Below are 19,150 nucleotides of genomic sequence, written 5' to 3' on the forward strand. Positions count from 1 at the left end.
CAGGTAGGCCCGCTTCCTCAGGGAGGACTTTTCATTGGTTTCTCTTTTCTTTCCTTGCAATAGCCATGGTGCTTCTCTGGGAGTTTACATCTCACATTCTATAGTTTTGGAAGTTGTTTTAATTGCCTGGACTATAACTGTGGATCATGTGAGTATACTGCCTCTGATTATGTGTATGCTTTTGACTGTAGTTACTACACATTTTGATTGAGCTGCTGCACTTAAACTTGCTGGTAAATTAATATAATTTCCACAGCAGAAATGCAATGACCACAACGATGAAATGCAGTTTCAGTTGTGTGAGATCACATTAAGTATTTAAGATATGCTGGGTAATTTTTTTTTTCATGTTGTAACATTACGTATCAACCTCAGTGGACCCATCTGCATACACGAACTCTTCTATATATTGCAGTTTGGTGAAAAAGAAACAAATTTTGTAGGGTAGATAACTGGTATTTAATTTATTAAATTGAATATTACACTGAGGCATTTTTAAAAATAAAATATTATGTGCATTATGTTTGGAAATTGTTTATTTCCATAAACCATCCAGTTTATACAAGCACATATAAACTATCAGTTCACACTGATAGAGGAGACACCTGTAATGTGTGACACGAAACAGTGGCAGCATTCAGTGTCACACATAACAGGACACTGAGGTACTTATTAGTATAGAACACAGACGATATAATTAAGATTAAATACATTTATAAAAGAATCAAAATAAACATTTACACATAAACTAAGTGAAATGGACATTCATAATCCTGATTGTGGGCAACAAAAAACCCCTTTTCGACTCATGTTTTGGCTTCAATAATCAAAAACCTTTTGGGGGATATAAATGGATATTTAAACGTTAAACGACTTAAAAGTTAAATGACTAAAAATGGCAACATGACATGTGAGAATACAAAATAACTGGCTCTTCTTCTCTTTGGAAATGTTCAGCTTCAGGAAACACTTGCTGTTTGACTAAAAAAATTACTAATACAAGAACAAGGATAACAGCCAAGCCTGTTCTTTATAGGTGTCAGTCAAGCTTAGCCTATTTTACCATTTAAAAAAAAAATCTGTGGCATTTTTATGTGCATTTCATAGTGGGCATGCATCCCTTTTCCATCCGGCAACAATGAATTGACTTTACGTCCAAGTATTGTCACAGTAAGGCTGCATTGTGCCTATTGCAGATATTTCTGCTTTTTTTAGGTAATCCTTGAATTTTAATTGCAGGAGAAGCTGTTCGAGAGTCTATTTTTGTCAGTGACAGGCGCAGTCGCTGAGGTAATGTCCACTTCGACTGTGAGCAGAGACTTAAGCTTGTTATTTAAAGTCACTTAAGGATTTATTTGTGGCTGTAGCCTCATTATCCCTGCCTTTATGCACTCTTTGATCTTCAAAGCAGTCTGTATATATGGCACATGCATGCTGCGTGTGTCACAATATATAATGTCACATTTTTTGTTTGGGCGTAATTGATTTGGGTGTAAATCTCTTAATGAATCCGATTTTAACTGGAATATGTTTGTCTGTGTTTTTCAGTCATAAATGTGGACATGTAGAAATACTGAAATGAAAGCCTTACTGGAACATTGGCTAAACATATTAAAGGATAAAATGACACAACAGCTATTTTTAATTTTTTTTTACAAATAAGACAAGATAAATGTAGAGCAGTATCAAACTTATTACACTAACACAGCGGTCCCCAACCTTTTTTGCTCCACGGACCGGTTTATGCCCGACAATATTTTCACGGACCGGCCTTTAAGGTGTCGCGGATAAATACAACAAAATAAAACTAGTAATGGTACCGAAAAAAAGAAGATTTATTCATAACACACGTGAAAAGACCCAGGAAAACCGAGTTAACGATAAAAACGATAACAAAATAACGCTGAAAAACGATAAAAACCCTGAAAACCATACATTTCACACCTGAGCCTCAACTCTCGACTCACGGCCCGGGGGTTGGGGACCGCTGTACTAACAGATTTTCATATTTCATCATCAGACAGTAGTCAGTGGATTTAAATTAGATTCAACAAATGTGGCCCTTTTTTCCCTCCACACCAGCTGTTTACTTGCTCAAATGTGATTGATCAAATGGAAAACAGAAAAACTGGTTTGTAAGATGTTTCTAATGTAATCTCCTTTCAACGCATGCATTTTCATGTATTTTTTCCACATTGTTTCTAGTGAGCGGAGGTTATGCAGATGTGCGGTGCAACACTTCACCCGAGGCAGCTGCAGAAAAACATGGCAACCTTTCAGGACTGTTTGCCAAAGCTGACCTGGCCCCTTCTTCTGCTCACCTGAGCTCATCCTTCCTCCATTCTGAGCACAAACCCAATCATCAACGTCACCACAGTCCAAAATGTCTTCCCACAGACGCCACTTTCACTGTTTTGACGCTGTAGGAGGCGAAGGCACCCACAGGTCTTCTATTCCTTTTAAGCGCCACAGCACCCGCTTACCCAGAATCCCCCAGCATGGCATGGTGGCCCATCATGAACCCACAGCCGAATGCTATGTTTGCTCAGAGTGTAGACACGCCCATGCCTTGGAAGCAGTAGAGACTCAGTTGTCACCTTTCTATCACACTCACCCGTCATGTCACCACCACAATCCACACCACTATGTTCTCAGTGGGCCGAGCAGGCCTGAAGAAACACCTCTGGGCCACGAACGTCATCATCACCGATACAGTAAGAAGCTGGTGTTGGTGAAGAACAGTGACCCCTCATTCAGAAAGACCATCATCTTGCACCGCAGGGGTCTACGCAGTTTGGGGCTTTTCTTAGAGGAGGTTTCCGAGCTCATGCAGTACCACATCAGGAAGCTGTACACTGTGGGCGGGCACAAGGTGAGGTCATAAACAGCTGGAGCTAGAAATTCACATATTAAGTTTTGGTTTCCTGATTTTCTCTCACAAACCTTCTGAATAAAAGGAGTTAGATAAGATTTTAGACAGGAATGGTTTCCTACTACTTTCAGGAAGAAGTTTTGGTTAGGACCAAGGACCATATGTTAATTAGGCACAAATTTTTACACTGCATGTCGATTATCCTGATGAAACCCTCTGGTTTATCCTGACTTGGAACCGGGACCATTGTGACCCCTGACACTGTATTCGTGTCTTAAACCAAGACTCTTTTGCATATAATCTAATTCTTTGGTCCACAGTACACACGAAGCTTGTGAATCCTGCAAAGCCATGCATTGATTTTCCTATAATAAAACATTATAAAAACCATTAGATCTCAAAAGAAGCGAACGCTTGCAGGAGATTTTTTTGCTCCTCCAACAAAGCATTTCAGTAAAAACAGGAATCTGCACACTAATACATTCAAATCTACAAGATTTTCTATTTTTACTTGGTGTTTAATTGCTCTATAAGCCTCTTTATTGTACAACAGGCACATTCATAATAAGTCAATAAATAAATAGCATCATTTCATCAACTTTGCAAATAGTTATAATCCCAGATAAGATACTATGAGGGTGTGAGGGAATGAAATGGGGATATTCCCTCACCCATGCATTCAGATTGTAGAGATTGCTCCAAAACCCATTAATCTTGATCATATCAGTGCTATTTTTGAGAGAGAAGAAACAGGTCAACGTTGAAACTCCCCTACTTTGATACCAGAGGTGTCTCAGAAATGTGTCTTCCACCATGGCAATTAATTATCTTCACCTGGGCTTCGTGTGACCACAGATGAAGCCATTCATCTGCCTTTAACAGCAGTGGCTTTAAAATTCAGAACTGCACTGTCATCACAACGAGCCGTACACGAGCCAGATAAAAATCAACAAAACACTCAATACTTCGGGGCTACATGCTTTCACAGCATTTTATGACTGACAGTAGAGAACATGAGTATTTAATATTAAAAACATAGAAAGAACAATATTACAGATTCATAATATTCTAAGAGTGTTTTGGTCATTTAATTCTGTTATAGACATATTTAACATGCCTATAAGAGGATTTAATTAATTCATTTATTAACGCTTAACAAAATAAGTCCTTAAACCTTAAAAGATTGCATTCTCTGAAATCTGAAAAAAAGGATCACAAACAACAAACATATATTAACCAAGAAGGTTACTCCTGCTAGGCCTTTGTTTGAAAGGTTAGTACACACTCTGTACCCTGAGATTAATATGAATTGTTTCAGGTTAATCATCTCTGACGCAGGAGACAAGTCATCCTAATGCTGATAATTAGCTTGCATGATGTCCAGTTTTATTATCAAACTTTTGATAATAGCTGGAGGTACCCCAAAACTAACTAAATCTTTGTGTCTGAGCTTTATTAATATAGATGAATTACGCAGACATTTAGTCAAACTCTTTTGCACACTCAGCAAGCTGCCAGTACTGCTGAGCCACGCTGATGCTGCTCACAATGGCAGTTCATCATCGCACGAATGCACCGTCATTTCACAGAGATCATCCGGGATTAGGATAGATGCTTTGTCTTGACTCACTGCATGATTCACACCCTTCTTTGGCAGGGATTTAGAACTCTGCCGCTGTGCTCGAGAGGTGGCAGTGTCCTGACACAATGAAGATATTTATTATTATCATCATTACTCAATAAAAGAAAGACCCCACCTGACTAAAATCACCGTAACAAAATAACACTGAAATATTTTAAAATGTATTCATAATGTTAGGAAACAAAAACATGCAGTATTTTCCATTCTTAGTATGACATCCATTTTCACAAATATGTTGTTATGTAACCCCAATATGTACATCAGCTGCTGTCAAATCCAGGTCTCATCCGCTGATGGCTCAGCTCACGGCCCATCTGGGTATCCTTTCGCCAGGTCTTGTACAGGGAGCGCTATTTAAGTAATTTTAGCCTTCCTAGAGTTTCTGCAGGTGATGCAAGGCGCTCTATAGCCCACCTTCATCTCACCTCATCACTGTTATACTGTTTCTAAATTAGATTTAATTTAAATTAAATTAGTTGATCATTGTCCTCTTCACCTTAAGCTTTCTGTGCGGATGGGAAGGTGAGAAAGAGCCCAAAAACCAAAGGTATAACTTTTAACTGGTCCTGATTGAAATATGGGACTCTAATTAGTGTGCCAGATCAGATTGTTAAAGGGGGAAATGATGTTTCCCCTACAGTATATAGCGAGAAGCTATTAGATTGTTTTGGATCAAAACAATGGCAGCTAGAGATCAATCAGAATCTGACAACACTGATAAGGGTAACTTAATTTCACTCTTCAGATGGCATTAAATTCTTACTTTTGCTGATTAATTGTAATTAACGATGGCATTCTTTTTAAATCATCTTCCCTGTGTTCCTTTAAAGATAACAGCAAACTGTAAACAAACGTATTCGTTATTTGGTTTCAGATCGACAGCGTTCAGAGTCTTCTGCAGTGCCCCTGCGTTCTTGTCTGTGTCGGCCGGGAGCCTTCTCACCCATCGATTGTGGAGAACTTTCGGAAAACATCCGACGATAAACTTCCAAAGCTGAGTGTGAGGTCACGCTCCGGTGGCTGCACTGACGGACATGAGAGTAGGAAAAACTCTTAAAGTGATAATTACATTCTTACAAGTAGTAACTACAAAGTAGAAGTACTGAAAGATATGCTATGGATGGTTCTCTAGCATCTAAATTAAATGACTTTTGTTAACGTACACCTTTAACAAAAGGCCTAATTTGAAATATTTGTCTTTTTTCTTTAACTGCTGCATGAAAAATCAAGGACTCCCTTCAAAGAAAAGTGTCATCCATCCAAACCTGGAATCTGGAAACAAAGTTATCAGGCAGTCAGTGTCATCTGACAAGTCAGGCCCAGATGGAACTGATTCACCAGACAATGTCAACTCTTGCCCACCCACTGGTGATGGGGTGAGGGAAGATGATATAGAGAAATGTGTACGTGTTAATAAAGATGGCAGTTTATCAATGGAGATGAAAGTGCGCTTTAGACTGCAAAATGATGAAACAGTGCACTGGTCCACGGAAGTAAGAAAGACCACAGGCAGGACCTGTGACTACCACCAAGGAAACAATAACCCACACTTTCCGAGCTATCTTGAATCTGAAAACATCTCTGCTGTTCAGCCAGATGACCATTTCATGAGTCAGCACTATCAGAGACATCAAGAAGAACCTCATTGTCCTCACTGCTGCAGTCACTGCCAGGATTATGAAATCTGGAAAAATGTACCAAGAACACATGGGGCGAGTCGCCGCATTCAAACATCTAGCTCAAGTGCATCTTCACATACAGTGGTCTCTAGAAAGACAGTAGTATCTAGATCAAGCGAAGAGCTTACTGAACAAGTGGTGGAGACAGAGACTTGTGTGAAGCAGACTATTGAGGCAGCTGAAACTGTAGAGTATTGCACCATCGGGAGTGAGGCTTGCTCACCAAAGTGCAACGTGCAATCTTCCACTTTGTATAACTGTCTAAATGAGAAATCAGAACAAACAAGATCCATTACTAGGCAAAATCAACCCCAGAGTCCTCAAGATACAACATCCAATGCTTCAGGACAATCTAGCAAGTCAAAAAAATCTAAACCCTCACACGCTTGTCATTGTGGAGTATCTGAAGAAAATACAAAAGGACAAATCTACACCCGAGCTGAAGAGGAAGGCAAAATACAAAGAGATTGTTCAAGTGCCATGTCTTTAAAATCTAATGTCTCTTGCAGATCAACTGTTTCTGGCAAAATACAGGACCCAGAGACAAAGGATGAAGAGGAGAACAGGTCTAAAAGTGCCATGTCAGTTCATTCAAATGCCTCGACAAAATCCAAATCGGATGTTTTGGATGTTGCAGTTGGAGGATCTCAAGCATGTGATGACAATGGAACACACAAAAGACCACTGAGCAGCATGTCTGTTAAATCCTCCAAATCTGAAAAATCTGTGAAGTCTGAGCATCAACAACATAAATCAGAGGAAGATGTTGAAGAAGAAAAACCAATAAGTCCCATCTCAGCAAAGTCAGAGATGTCTATTAAATCCAGAGGATCGAGGGCATCTTCTTTCCTAGGTGAAAAAGAAACAAAGGAGGAAGCTCAGCCGAGGACACCTAGTGTCACATCAGCTGCTTCAGATTCTTCTGTAGAGTCACCTGAGGCATCTGCAGAAAAAAGCATTCAAAAGCCAGCTGAGAATGAAACTGAACTGAGAACACAAAGCACCATGTCTGGGAATTCAAACACTTCAGCAACATCTACAGAGTCAAGCGCATCTGAAGATCCACATACAGGAAATGCAGAGGAAAGATCTGAAAGAACAGTAAGTGTAATGTCAGCTAGGTCTGTCAAGTCAAATGAATCTGCAACATCTAGAAAGTTAAACGTTGAGACAGAAGAGACAAGGGAGGCAACTGATGCCATGTCAGCTAACTCTAATTCATCAGCAAGATCTAAAGGATCCAAGAGGCCCGATCCTCCTGATGCAACTGAATGTGTTGGTTCATCAGATGACATAAATACTGAAGAGCAAAGCGGAGAGAGACCACAAAGCATACTGTCAGTCAAATCAGCAAAGTCTGTAAAGTCCAGTGTTTCTGCAAAATCCAGCAGATCCAAACACGGAGAACAGGGAGAGGAGAGGGGACCAAGTTCTTTGTCAGTAAAATCAGTTCAGTCCAATGTGTCAGGAAAATCAAAAGGGTCAAACACTTCAGCCAAATCTAATATGTCCGTGCCCACCGATATTGAAGCTGAAGAACAGGCTGCAGTTAATGATGAATATGAAGAAAGACCTCCAAGCAATACATCAACCACATCTGCTAAATCTTTAAAATCAAATGCTTCTGCAGTTACTCCTGAAAGCTGTGGTGATGCTTCTGAAGAAACTAATATTGAAGGTGAGACTGAAGGAGAATCAGTGAGCTCATTGTCAGTTACATCAGATATTTCTGCAACATCGTTTAAATCAAAAGACGAAGGCACTGAGATGCTTCAAGAAGCAAATGATGAAGAGGAAACTGAACAAAGACCACCGAGCTGCTTATCAGCTAAATCACTTCAGTCACATGTTTCTGAAATATCTGCAGAGCGAGTACCAAGTGCTTTGTCAGCTAAATCAGCAAAGTCACGTGCTTCTAACACATCTAATAAACCAAAACCCTGTGAAGTTTGTGCTTGCCAAGCCAATGAAAGATATGGCGAAGAGGAAACTCAGGAAAGAGCACAGAGTGAAGTATCAAACAGATCTGGAAAGTCAACTAATTCTGCAAAATCTCCCAAGTCAAAAGATCACGAAGAGGAAAATATATCTCTTCATATGGAAAATGAAGAGAGAGCTCCAAGCAATCTGTCAGTCAGATCAGGAAAATCAGGAAAGTCAAATGCTTCTGCAGCATCTAAAAGATCAAAGGTTTCTGAAATTTGCTTGGAAGACTTTGCTGACCATCCCGAGGAAAGAATCGTTGAAGGTGAGAGTGAAGTGAGAGCAGTGAGTGCTATGTCTTCCAAGTCAGCTAAGTCAGATATTTCTGCCAGATCAAACAGAACAAATCATTCTGTTAATGGTCCAGGTAGCGAAAACTCAGAGAACTCTAATGAAGAAAATGACAAAGAGCAAACAGAACAAAGAGCACAAAGTAGCCTATCAGCCAAATCAGGTCAGTCACATATTTCCGACAGATCTAAAAGGTCTGCAGATAGATCACCCAGTGCTTTGTCATCTAAATCAGCAAAGTCACATACTTCAAACAAATCTGTGAAATCAAATATTTCTGAAGTTCTGTGTAGTGATACTGATAAAATAGATGGTGAAGATCAAACTCAAGAGAGACCACAGAGTACAATTTCATCCAGAACTGAAAAATCAACAGTTTCTGCAAAATCTAGTAGATCAACGATATTGGAAGATAATATAGTTAGGGAACACACAGAGAGAGCTCCAAGCAATCTGTCGGTCAGATCAGAAAGATCAGCAAAGTCGAATGTTTCTTCAGCATCAAAGAGATCAAATGTTTCTGTAGCTGTCTTAGAAGACAATGTTGACCCTTCTGACGAAAGAATTATTGAAGGTGAGAGTGAAGATGGCACAATGAGATCAGCATCTGCGCAGTCAGATATTTCTGCCAGATCAAATAGGTCAAACCAGTCTGCTGATGCATCAACTAAAGAAAAGTCAGAGAGTGCTGATGAAGAAAATAACAAAGAGCAAACGGAACAAAGAGCACAAAGCAGCTTATCAGCCAAATCAGTTAAGTCACATGTTTCTGGTAGATCTAAAAAGTCTGCAGACAGATCACCCAGTGCTTTATCAGCTAAATCAGCAAGGTCACATACTTCAAACAAATCTGTGAAATCAAATATTTCTGAAGTTCTGTGTAGTGGTACTGATGAAATAGATGGCAAAGATCAAACTCAAGAGAGATCACAGAGCGCAATTTCAGCCAGAACTGAAAAATCAACAGTTTCTGGAAAATCTAGTAGATCAACAAGAATGGAAGAAAATAAAGTTGATCATGAGGAACCCACAGAGAGAGCTCCAAGCAATCTGTCAGTTAGATCAGGAAAATCAGCAAAGTCAAATGTCTCTGCAACATCTGGAACATCAGATATATCTGAAGCTCTTTTAGGAGACTGCATTGACAATACAGAGGATGTTAAGGGTGAAACTGAAGAGAGGGCAATGAGCTCATTGTCTGTCCAGTCAAATATTTCTGCAAGATCAAATAAGTCAAAACGATCTGTTGATGCTCCAATTAAAGAGGACAGAAAGATCTATGATGAAAGGGAAGAAAGAGCACAAAGCAGCTTATCAGTCAAGTCAGTTAAGTCACATGTTTCTGAGAGATCTAAAAATTCTGCAGAGAGATCACCCAGTGTTTTGTCAGTTAAATCCACTCAATCGCATGCTTCTGTAATATCGGTCAAATCAAATGCTTCTGAAGATCAGTCTGGCACAGTTGCGCATACTGCTGATGTAGGAGACCCTAAAGATGAAACTGAGGAAAGAGCACCGAGTGCAGTGTCAACCAAAACTGAAAAGTCAGCTATTTCTGAAAAATCCTCAGTGTCAAAAGTATTTCATTGTCCAGATGAAAACGATATCTGTGATCTGGAGGACCATGAAGATCGGTCTCCAAGCAATATGTCTGCCAGCTCAGCAAAATCAGCAAAGTCAAAGACTTCAGAAGTTTCAAAAAAATCTAAATCTTCTGCCATTCAATGTGATCGCATTGCAGAAAAGGAAAATAAAGAGGAGCACACTGAAAGCAGATCAGTGAGTTCAATGTCACTCCATTCGGCTGATTCAAATTTTTCTGAAATATCAGGTATATCAAAATGTTCAGCAGAGCCTCCAGCTGAAGAGAGAGTTGCCACACCTAAATCCCATGTATCTACTATATCTCTAAAATCTAAAGCTTCAAAAGTTGCTTCACAGCATAAATTACCAGCGCAAGGAAATGATGAGGATGAACCTCAAAACAGAGCAGAAAGTGCAATGTCAGCAAAATCCTCTATTTCTGCCAAATCCAATAAGTCAAAATTATTGGCTGCCCCAGTAGAAGAAATATCTCATGATTCTGATCATACTGAAAGACCTGTAAGCAGTAAATCACAGAGATCAGCAAAATCCACCAAGTCAAATGTTTCTGTGAAATCTAAGAAATCAAAAGCTACTACTATCCCTTCTGAACACAGCACTGAGATTGCTGATGCAGAGTCTGAGGGAAGAGCGAGCTCATTGTCAACACAAACGATAAGGTCAAATATTTCTTCAAAATCCAAAAAGTCAAAATGTTCTCATGTACCAAATTGTGAGACCTCCAATGAAGATAATGACAAATCACAAACTGAAGAAAGATCTCCAAGTGTAATGTCAGTCAAATCAAATATTTCCCATGTTACAGAAAGATCCAATGCCTCTGATATTACTGAAGACGTTGATGAAGTCACTGATGTGTCTGCTGAAGAGCATGTGGCAGAAGATGTAGTGAGAGCAGTTAGTGCCATTTCAGCTGGATCTGCAAAGTCGCATGCCTCAACACGATCTACGAAATCAAAAGGCACATTTCCAGGTGAAGGAAGTGCTGACGAAGAAAGCGCAAAGACAACAACAAGTTGTACATCAGCTAACAAAGAAAATGTAGAGCGAGCACAAAGTTCTATGTCAGCAAAGTCAAGTGGTTCAAGGAGATCTGCAAAAGGATCTCGAGCTTTTGCTGGAAATTCTGCTGAGGAACATGCTGAAGAAGAAACTGAGGAGAGGTCACCAAGCAGCGTGTCGGCCAAATTAAACAATTCAAATGTTTCTGTGTCATCAAGGAGCTCGACAACTTGTGAAATATCTTCAGAATACAACAATGCCAATGATTTGGAGACTGTACAGAGATCTCTAAGCTCCTTGTCAGCAAAATCAGCCCGATCCACCAAATCACTGCAATCCAACATTTCTTCAAAAACTGCTAAGTCAAAACCCTCTGTAGGCAAAGAAAATCATGAAGCCAATGTGGAGAAAGAAACAACTGGTCCCTCCATTATATCTACTGAAAATTGTTTAAATGACACTGATGAAAATACAGCAGAAGACTCAGAGAACAGAGCAATGACCTCAATGTCTACCGAGTCAAATGCAACATCAGTATCTGCAAAAACAAGAACTTCTCAAAAATCAGGGAAATCAAAAGTGCTGGAGCAGGTAGCTGATAAGGCAGATCCAGCACAGAGGAGTCCAAGTGTTTTATCAGTGAAGTCAAACACCTCAGGAAGAACAAAAAAATCAAATATATCTGGAACAACCACCACTGAAACGGTTGGACATGAAGAAGAAGCTGATGACAGTGCCATGTCAACCAAATCAGTTAGTTCATCAAAGTCAAATAAATTACAAGGTCCAGAAATCACTACTACAAACAGTTCTGGCCATCCTAATGAAGAGAATACTGAAGAGATATCTGAGAAAGCACAGAGTGCTGTGTCAGCAAAATCAAAAAGGTCAGTAAAATCAACAAAATCTGACATTTTAAGCAAATCAGATGTCCCCATCGTGACCGTTGGGGAAAATGAAACCAGAGCACCTACAGCCATGTCAACGAAGTCCAAGGCTTCATCATCTTCAAAAAAGTCCAAAACATCTGAGATCAGTGGAAAGAAAAGTGCCACAACTACAGATGTCTCTTCTGAGCGGACCAGTGTTTCTCCACTAAATTTAGAAGTAATGAAGCCAAAGGAAAAGAGCCGATCTACTGCCAAATCAAACTCTGGAAGACATTCAGCAATGTCAGAAACAAGTCAGAGAGCAAAGCAGCAGAAAGAAAATGAACAACATCTCATATCTCACACAGAGTCAAATGAAAGTAACTTGTCACAAACTCTGTCTAGTTCAGATATCATCAAAGAGATGTGTGAGTCTCCAGCACACAGTCACTCAAAACGTAATGTTCCTCACAAGATAAATGGTGACCTGGATACTAAGGAAAGTGGTGGAAGTGTCACTGACAAGAAAACTGACAGAAGCAGCAAATATCTGCATAAGAGCACTGAAGTTGATGATTTTGACCTGGTCCCATCCAGCCTACCCAACGCATCCCCTACTGAGGTTGTAAACGAATGGCTGAAATCACTGCCAGCAGAGGGTGAATTAGAGGACGTAGAGGAATTTAATGAAAACTGCGATGGACCAAAAACTGTCCCCACAACAGAAGAAATTAACACAGCGGATACTGTTAACAATCCAACTGAGAATTCAAAAGGCCCAGTAGAAGGGGAGGCAAAGAAATGTCTTCCTAATAATGACTGCGAAACAAGCAAAGAAACACCAAAGGAAGATAACGCCTCTACTGATGCAGACAATGCCTCAACAGTATTTAACTCTTCCATACAAGTGATGAAAGTCCTTTTAAATCCGAAGCTAGACAGATGCAACAGTTTACCAGAAATTTCTCCAGCTTATGGACGTAAACTGAGCTCCTCAGCTAGAGGTTTTTTGGATTGCCTTGTGAAGCTGCAGCTAATAGACCATGATCCAAAAAATGCCAATGAAAAAAATGAAAGGTATCAAGAACTCATGGGTATTCTTCAGTCCCTTTGGCTTTGTGATCCTCCTGAAAATGAACATGCATTACGGAAAGATGATCACCATTTTGCAGATGATGATTTCAATCATACGTCATCGTCTGGCGTGGATGTCAACAGTGGCTCCACAGGCTCCGGGAACAGCAGTGATGGTGTAAAGAGTGGCAATGACGTGAATGGTGATGTTTCTGAGCCTCACGCCACTGTGGATATGTTTAAGAAGGTACAACAAGGGTGTGAAGTTGAAACAGATGCAGATGTTCAGAGCACATCAGTAAGAAAGGCAGAAGGAATGTGTGAAGATGAGCAAAAGGAAGATTATCCAGCAAGCAGTGATAGTCCAAGAGAACAATCTGAAACACCACATTCCTCAAACGAGAGTGCAAGAAATTTCAGCGAGGGCCAAAAACTTCCAGAAGCTGAAACCGATTCTTCAGAGAACAGCAACTCTGAGAGCCTTCTCCTCATAGAAAGAGAAGAGCTAGCTAAAATGATTTCACAAGATGATCCTGCTTGGGTCTTAACCTTATTAAATAAAATTGAAAAACAGTTCATGACTCATTATATCAAAGCGATGAATGAGTTCAAAACTCGATGGAACCTGGGAGATAGTGAGCAACTTGACAGTACGATTAATGAACTTAGAGCTGAGGTTCACAAAAGAATCCAAGCAAGTATTGACAGAGAACTGTGGAAAATTCAAGGCCAAAAAGGCCAACCGAGACCTCCAAGAGAGACAAAATCCCGTGTTTCAACGACACAAGCAGAAGAGAGAAGACGGAAACTGAAGGTCAACCTCAAACCATCGACTGATTCACATGCAGAAAAAAGTGACGATTCAGCAACAGGAACGTCTTATAGTGACCAGCGCAGTGAAAACGGCGATGAATGCTGTCAATGCGAATCGTGCATTAAGAAAAAAATGACGTGTAGGACACCTCTTCAGGGAGATTCGATGACACCTGTACCTGCTGCCACGGCAATCAAGTGTGCATCTCACCCTGGAAATATTCATGAAACTCAAGCGGCAGAAACCCTTGTGGAAAAAGTTATTGTTAAAGCTTTAAGGGAAGTGCGAGAAGTACATCCAGGCCCTGAAGATATCTCTGAATTTGCAGCAGATGAAAAGGAAGCAGATGATATGAGTCAAGATGCAGTTCGTGATGAGGTTTCTGAAAAGAATGACGCAAAAGAACATGTTGCCAAAGAAATGCCTGAAAAAACTGTTGCTGAAGAAAATAAGGAGGAGAATGATGCCAATGACATAGGTGATGAACTGCGAAAACAAAAAGGTGATAAAACAAGCGAAGATAAGACTCAGAAAGAAATGTCAGTGGAAGAGTCGTTTTTGGCATCAACAGCTAAACAGGAATATGACAAAGGAGGAGCAAAGAATAAATGTTTGATAGCAAAGAACATAATACTGCCATCAATGCAGCTGATCATGCAGAAGATGAGGGCTAATGAAAAGGATGCCACAGCTGATGAATTGTTACATGAACCAAAAGAATCAGGAAAAATTGTGCAAATTGTATCCACAAATGGAGAAGAATTTGCTGAAGCTATCAGGTCAAATGATGAACTCCCAAAACAAGAAGATGGTGTATATTATAATAAGAGTGCTCTAATAAAACATATTGTGGTTACGAGTGAAGATGACCCTAAGGAAGACACAGTAGAGACTTCAACAGAAGAGACTACTCTGACATCTGATGCTAAACATGAACCTGAGGAAGAAGCAGCAAAGAAGGAATGGTTAACCGTAAAGAATACATTGCTGCCATCAATGCAGATGATCATGCAAATGAGAATTCGGAAAGACCAGCTGATGAAAGCAGATGGAAGTGATGCAACAGCTGATGAACCGCTAAATGGACCAACAGAAGAAGATGAAAGTGAAGACACTGAAGCCTCAAGTGAAGATAAGTCTAAGGAAGATGTTGCTGAAGGTACCATGGTTCAAGATGAAGACACACACGTTGCAGGAGCAACAGCTGAACAAAATCCGATGCCAGAAGAAAGTAAATCAGGGAGGTTTAAGGTAAAGAAGAGAGTGCATATGATGCAGGAGGAAGCAGTGAATGAAGACTTAGCTATAGTTGATGAATTTTTAAAAGAAGAAGAAGAAGCATGGTGTAAAGGTAAACTTACTGCAGAAAATGAGACTGCCAGTTTGAGTGAAGATGAGTCAGATGAGGAGTCTGCTGAAGATACTACTACTGAAGATGAAAATACAGCAGTAGAAGCCACCACAGAAGGGAAAGATGAAGTCTGGGAAGAAAAAATACTCCCTGAAGAAGAGAAAATGTCTACCGTTAGTGAAGACGAGTCTGCAGATGAAAGCACTGACACAGCTACAGGTGACGAATCTACAGAAGAACCAGGTGACCCGGCAACAACTGAGGATGAGACAGCTGCAGAAAAAGAGACTGGTCTCACAAGAAAAGCAGAATCAAAGCATGAAAATGCTGAAGATGAGATTGAAAACAAAGATACTGCTATGGTATCCTCAACTGATCATGAATCAGAGAGTGAGGAAGCTGTGGAATCACTGAAGGTTGATGATGGAGAAGAGACTGATGCTACCAGCGAAGATGACTCTGACGAAGATTTAAATGCCACCACAAATGAAGAAGAAGAGGAAAATGATGTCACAAGTAACGATCTGTCAAATGAACCATCTGAAATAGCAACAACTGAAGATGAGTTTCTTGTAGAAAGAGAGACAGCCGCTACAAGTGAGCATGAACTTACGGAAGGCACTTACGAAGCATCCACAGCTGAAGATGAAAATGTAGCTGTCGAGAGCAGCATGGTGGCCACAAGTGAGCGTGAATCTGAGGAAGACGAGGTTGTGGAAAAAGGAACAGTCACTGATGAAGAGAAGATCCCTGCTATCAGTGCAGAGGAGTCTGAGGGTGAAAACAATCACACGAACAAATTGTCAGAAGAACCAGATCGAGCAGCATCAGCTGAAGACAAGACAGCTGTAAGTGAAGAGATTTCTTCAGCAGGAAAAGGTGACTCAAAGGATGAAACTGCAGTGGAAGCAACTGACAATGAGGAAGCTGTTAAAGCAGAAGATGCTGACAATAGTGAAGAGATTGGTGCTGTCACTGAAAATGATTCAGGAGAGGACCTAGATGCCACCACAAATGAAGATGAGACAACAGAGGAGGATGACACCACAGAACCAGCTGAAGAAACAACCGAAGATGAGCGGGTGATCGAAACAGAGATTGCTGTTTCAACCGAGAATGAACCTAACAGAGGCGCTGCTGCTGAAGAAAACGTGGAAGGAACCACAAGTGACAATGAAGCTGAAGATTATGGTGCAGCAGAAGAGGCTGCAACAACTGAACATGACTCAGACACAGCAGTGGCGGTGAACACCGCCAGCGCAAGTGAATCTGAGTCAGAAGATGAGGTTTCTGAAGCAAAAGAGAGTGCTGTCACAAGTGAAGATGAGCTAAAGAAAGCTGCTGTTGAGGTCGCTCAGGAAGAGGCAGCAGAAGATGTGACAGATGCCGAGCACGAATTTAACAAAGACACCAGTTCAGATGAGTCGGACGTGAAGGGAACGGATGAAAAACTAAGTGAGGGTGAGATTGCTGAGCAAAAGGAAATTGCTGCCACAAGCGAAAATGAAATGGCAGAGGAAGCAGATGAAACCAGTGATGAGTCAGACAAGACAGAGTCGTCTGAAAAGATCGGAGAAAGCAGTGCTAATGAAGAATGTAAAGAAGAAGAAAATGATGAAGATAACAGTAAGAAGCTAGTAGAAGGTGAAACAACTGGAGATGAATCGGAAGAACCTGGAAAGGAAGCGGTGGAATCTGGTGAAAATGAATTGACTTGTGAAGATTGCACAGAGGCTTTAACAACAGAGGGCGAGACTGAAAAGCATGAAACCACAGAGGAAGACTCAGGACAGCCTGAAGCAGGAGAAAATGAGACTGATGAAAGTGACAGCAGGGAAGAATCTGAAGCAGAAGGTACATCTGCAGGAGAGGAGGCTGAAGAAACTCAAACGGGAAAGGTGGAATCTACAGACGATACAGAAGATGAATCCGAGCAAGATGAAGGACAGAATGCTGTCAGTGAATCAGAGGATAATTCCAACAAACCAGAGAGTGGATGCCCAGAAAGTGATGTCACTTGTCAAGAAGATACTAATGATGTAGTGGAGCTTAAACCAGAAGAGGATGAGGAGATGGAGGAAAAATCAGAAACCAAAGAAGAAATCAGAGAAAACAACCCAGAGGATGATGTTACACAATGTGAATGTATTAACATCCCAGATGGAAGTCATGATAATAATGAAGAGGATTCCAATGCTTCTGAAAAGGAGGATGAGGAAACCGAGACACCCAATGAAGACTGGAGTGAAAAACAGGGAGATTCAGCTGATGGAGAAGACGAAGCAGAGGAAGACTCAGATGAACCAGGGGAAGAAAGTGGTGACATACAGCTTCCTTTGGTTACCAGCAAGATAGACAATCAAGATGTAGCTAACATAGTACCTAAGGAAGCGCTAAAGCCACTTGATACTTTGATCAAAAAGACCGCAGAATCTGAGGACGGCACTTACGCTGACATTGAAGATTCAGAGCCTGAAATAAACAGCCAAGATGACATTAAAAGCCTTGAGACAAAGAGTGTGAAAAAGAAGTTGTTTTGAATTGACCGTGACTCTGCCAAAGCTGAAGGTGACTGATAGAGAGTGAGACATGGGAGAAAAAAACGAGGGGTATTCTTAATATTTTAGGTTAGGTCTCCTAAATGAAAAAAAGCAAAAGGATTGATGTAGATTATCCTAAATCTTAAGTAGCACTATTAGGCTCTACTTAACAAGTACTAAACATGACAAGCACACAAGATGAGATACTACAGCAAATTCTAGTATCTGCAGAACACAAACTGCTCATGCAACAATATGAAAAACTTGAATGTATATAATGCATATCTAAACTAAATCATAGAGTATTTTATTACATATCACCTGCAATTCTGAGCCTTAGACAGAACACGGCACTGTTTATGAGCTATGCTTTCCAAAACTTGACAGTATGGTCCCGTTCCTGTGAACAACTTACAAATGTCACACATGCACACACATACTGCAATTTTTGTCAGAATTGCTGCAGTTCTTTTACATGTTTTGCTGCTTAACATTTTCTGCAGGACTGTGGGTGTTTTGAATGTATCCTATTTAACCAAATAGGTTTTGATTCTACTATAAGCATGCAAAAAAAATATGTAATTTTCCATAACCCCAAAACTGTTTGGGTGCTGTGTATAAAAAGTTCTTTAAAAATCAATTGAGATCTTTATTTATTTATCAGATTTTTGAAATATATAATTCTCAGGTTCAATATATTTTGTCTTTGAACCTTTTCTAATCAATTATATATGGATTCTGGCTTCTACCTGTCTTATACAGCACCCACACTCTTTTGGAAAGAAAGCTTGTAAAATAAGTTTTCTCAGCAACCTGGAAAAAATGAATTATATTTATTTATGTGTTTGGTGTACTGCTGTGTATGTAATATACTCTTGTACTCTAGTGTTGCATATACAAAGCAAAACTTGAAGATGATCGCCATCAGTGTAAGCAGATGGTAATGAAAGCCAGAGCTGGGTTTTATGTATCACAACATCCTGCCCTTATGTATTTTAGATGATTCAGCTGTAATTACATGAAGAATCTATGTGATTTTCTGTGGTACAGGGAATTACCTTTGCTCAGTGTACTGCACATATTGATATTAAACATACTTGAAAGTAATTTTATTGTTCTTTTATAAGCTGAGATTTCACACAACAAATTAATGCTTCCAAATAAAATGTTTAACTTAAAAAAAAATCTCCACTACATAATAAGCACGCTACCTATAATAGATCGCAACTACTTTTAGTTACTCCCTTACCACAAGGGGTCACCACAGTGTGTGGGGCTGCATGTTTAATTTGTCAGAGTTTTATGGTGGATGTCGCTCCTGACACATTCCAAAGGGGATTTGTGTCTGGCTGGAATGGAACCAGGAAATTTTCACTTGCCAAGTGTGTGTGTTAACCACTACACTATGGAACTACCTATGATAGATTA

General features: G+C 40.1%; 1 protein-coding gene across 1 annotated transcript; it reads left to right on the forward strand.

The window, feature by feature from the left end:
* On the forward strand, positions 1 to 18,829 carry rp1l1b (rp1 like 1b). The gene is made up of 4 exons (XM_026143103.1): positions 1 to 148; positions 2,206 to 2,872; positions 5,389 to 5,554; positions 5,745 to 18,829. Exons 2-4 carry the CDS (start codon positions 2,384 to 2,386, stop codon positions 17,720 to 17,722), a joined length of 12,633 nt encoding a protein of 4,210 aa, XP_025998888.1. The 5' UTR covers positions 1 to 148; positions 2,206 to 2,383; the 3' UTR covers positions 17,723 to 18,829.
* The last annotated feature ends 321 nt before the right edge of the window (positions 18,830 to 19,150 follow it).

Source organism: Astatotilapia calliptera, chromosome 15 (genome assembly GCF_900246225.1).
Source record: "Astatotilapia calliptera chromosome 15, fAstCal1.2, whole genome shotgun sequence".
Taxonomy (NCBI): Eukaryota; Metazoa; Chordata; class Actinopteri; order Cichliformes; family Cichlidae; genus Astatotilapia; species Astatotilapia calliptera.

Bases quoted from the DNA above. Each gene is read 5' to 3' on its own strand.
- rp1l1b (XM_026143103.1), top strand. From the start codon at position 2,384: ATGTCTTCCCACAGACGCCACTTTCACTGTTTTGACGCTGTAGGAGGC. The intron at 2,873-5,388 runs GTGAGGTCATAA...ATTTGGTTTCAG, and splicing joins ACACTGTGGGCGGGCACAAG to ATCGACAGCGTTCAGAGTCT. The intron at 5,555-5,744 runs GTAGGAAAAACT...TGAAAAATCAAG, and splicing joins CTGCACTGACGGACATGAGA to GACTCCCTTCAAAGAAAAGT.